The sequence below is a fragment of the Apaloderma vittatum genome, unplaced genomic scaffold (assembly GCF_000703405.1).
Source record: "Apaloderma vittatum isolate BGI_N311 unplaced genomic scaffold, ASM70340v1 scaffold13329, whole genome shotgun sequence".
Classification (NCBI taxonomy): domain Eukaryota; kingdom Metazoa; phylum Chordata; class Aves; order Trogoniformes; family Trogonidae; genus Apaloderma; species Apaloderma vittatum.
This window is the reverse complement of record NW_009733684.1, coordinates 40,649-42,265: the sequence shown is the minus strand read 5'-3', so window position 1 is coordinate 42,265 and position 1,617 is coordinate 40,649. Positions and strand designations below refer to the sequence as shown.

At 38.0% G+C, this 1,617-nt stretch overlaps 1 protein-coding gene across 1 annotated transcript in view; it reads left to right on the top strand.

The window, feature by feature from the left end:
* The first annotated feature begins 250 nt into the window (after window positions 1-250).
* The window catches only part of PPP1CB (protein phosphatase 1, catalytic subunit, beta isozyme), a 24,783-nt gene continuing 23,416 nt past the window's right edge, over window positions 251-1,617 (top strand). Inside the window, exon 1 of the mRNA XM_009876015.1 lies at window positions 251-272. Within this exon, the coding sequence (XP_009874317.1) occupies window positions 251-272 (22 nt within the window). The remainder of the gene's footprint in view (window positions 273-1,617) is intronic.

Sequence of the window (1,617 nt, the reverse complement as noted above, 5' to 3'; positions counted from 1 at the left end):
CACTTCTCACGGAATGGAGCAAAGCAGTGTCAGGGCTTCATTTATGTTACTGTTGTCCACCAGTGAGACACATGACTGAAAACCATTCTAAGCTTAATTCTGTTACAGCCGTTCTGAAACTTTGAAAACTTGTGTTGCAGGCTTAACTCTCAATGTTTTGCTACAAGATAGGGAGTGGCAGCTTTGGATGACAGATGAACAATTTAAATAACAAAATATTTTAGAGCGAGTAGAAGTTTTGCTTTTCAAAATGAAAGACACTTTTAAAATCAAGTGTAGGATTCCTGACCTGAAACTGTGAAAATATGGCTTGGATTTTAAAAATGCTGGCAGCAGATAACTTCAGAACATGTTTCCAAAATCAGTGTAAGAACTGTGTTTGTTCCAAGCCATGGGTAATGCCACCTTTGGCTTCCCAATCCATTCTACTCCTGCTAGTGAGAGGCTGTTCAGGATTCTTCAAATGCTTCAAAGTACAAGAAATAGTTCAATGTCGTAGTTGCTAATCACCAATTGTTAAACTTCCCATAGAAGATTGAGGGAGGAGTGTAAGCTTGTGGGAATTCCTTTGTAGTTTGGGGGTTTGTTTTTGGGTTTTTTTAGATACACTCTGGCAAAATAGATCTCTAAAGCCATAATTTCAAAAATAAGCTTGGCTGGAACTACTGTGAAAAAGAAGCAGAACCAGCTGCTTATTTCTTCACTACTCCTAGCCCAAGTTCACAGTGGATCTATCATTCCCCAGCTTGGAGAGCTGTCTAGATTACATTTTTGTGTCTTTTTGTACTAGAAAGATCAGTTCACTGATGCAGTTTGCTGAGTGGCCACATAAATGTGTAAGCCTGCAAAAAAGAGCAGAGTGTCGGGAAAGAAGGAGGCTACTTCTTAGAAGTAATACTGTCACCATTTTTTGGTGAGACTTAGAAGACAAGTCTGTCTGGGTTTTAATATGAGAAAACTATCAGTGTTCTGTCCAGTAAACAGAATGTGTGATACTGGAAAACACAGTATAAATGCGTAGGACAGCTGTGCATACCACAGCTAGCAGTAATTGAAGAAACTACTATTAGTGATGCCACAAAATAAGTGGCTTAGTTACTTAGAATGAGAGGCACACCAGAAACATTGCGACAGAATGGGTTAAGTGTATTTTCTCCAATTCATGAAGAGTATAGATAGCAAAAAGTGATGCTCATAGAATTTCAAACAGCAACTTCTTAACCCACTTTCCTTAGGGTTATTTATTTTCTCCCTCTTCAGTATTGCCTTACATAATCTACTACTTACTCTCAGGCATGAATTTGGAGGGATTAATAAAATTATTGTATTTGCTGAAGTTTTTCTTTCATGCCATTGTGCAATACATGTCTTGGATTACTAATTGCTGTTAGTAAACTTGCTAAGGTTGCTTATCAAAGGCTGTGTAGATGCAGAGACCAATTTAAAATTGGTTAGAGCAGCTTTTGGATTACTATAAGATCTATTGTGCTAAAATAATAGCCTGACAGTACAATGCGTATAGTTGTTTTTAATTGTCTTTATTCCCTGCTGTCACTCTGCTTTAAGCTCCTTGCAGCAAAGGCTTTTTCTGGCATAGCACTACGCAAGTGAGATTGT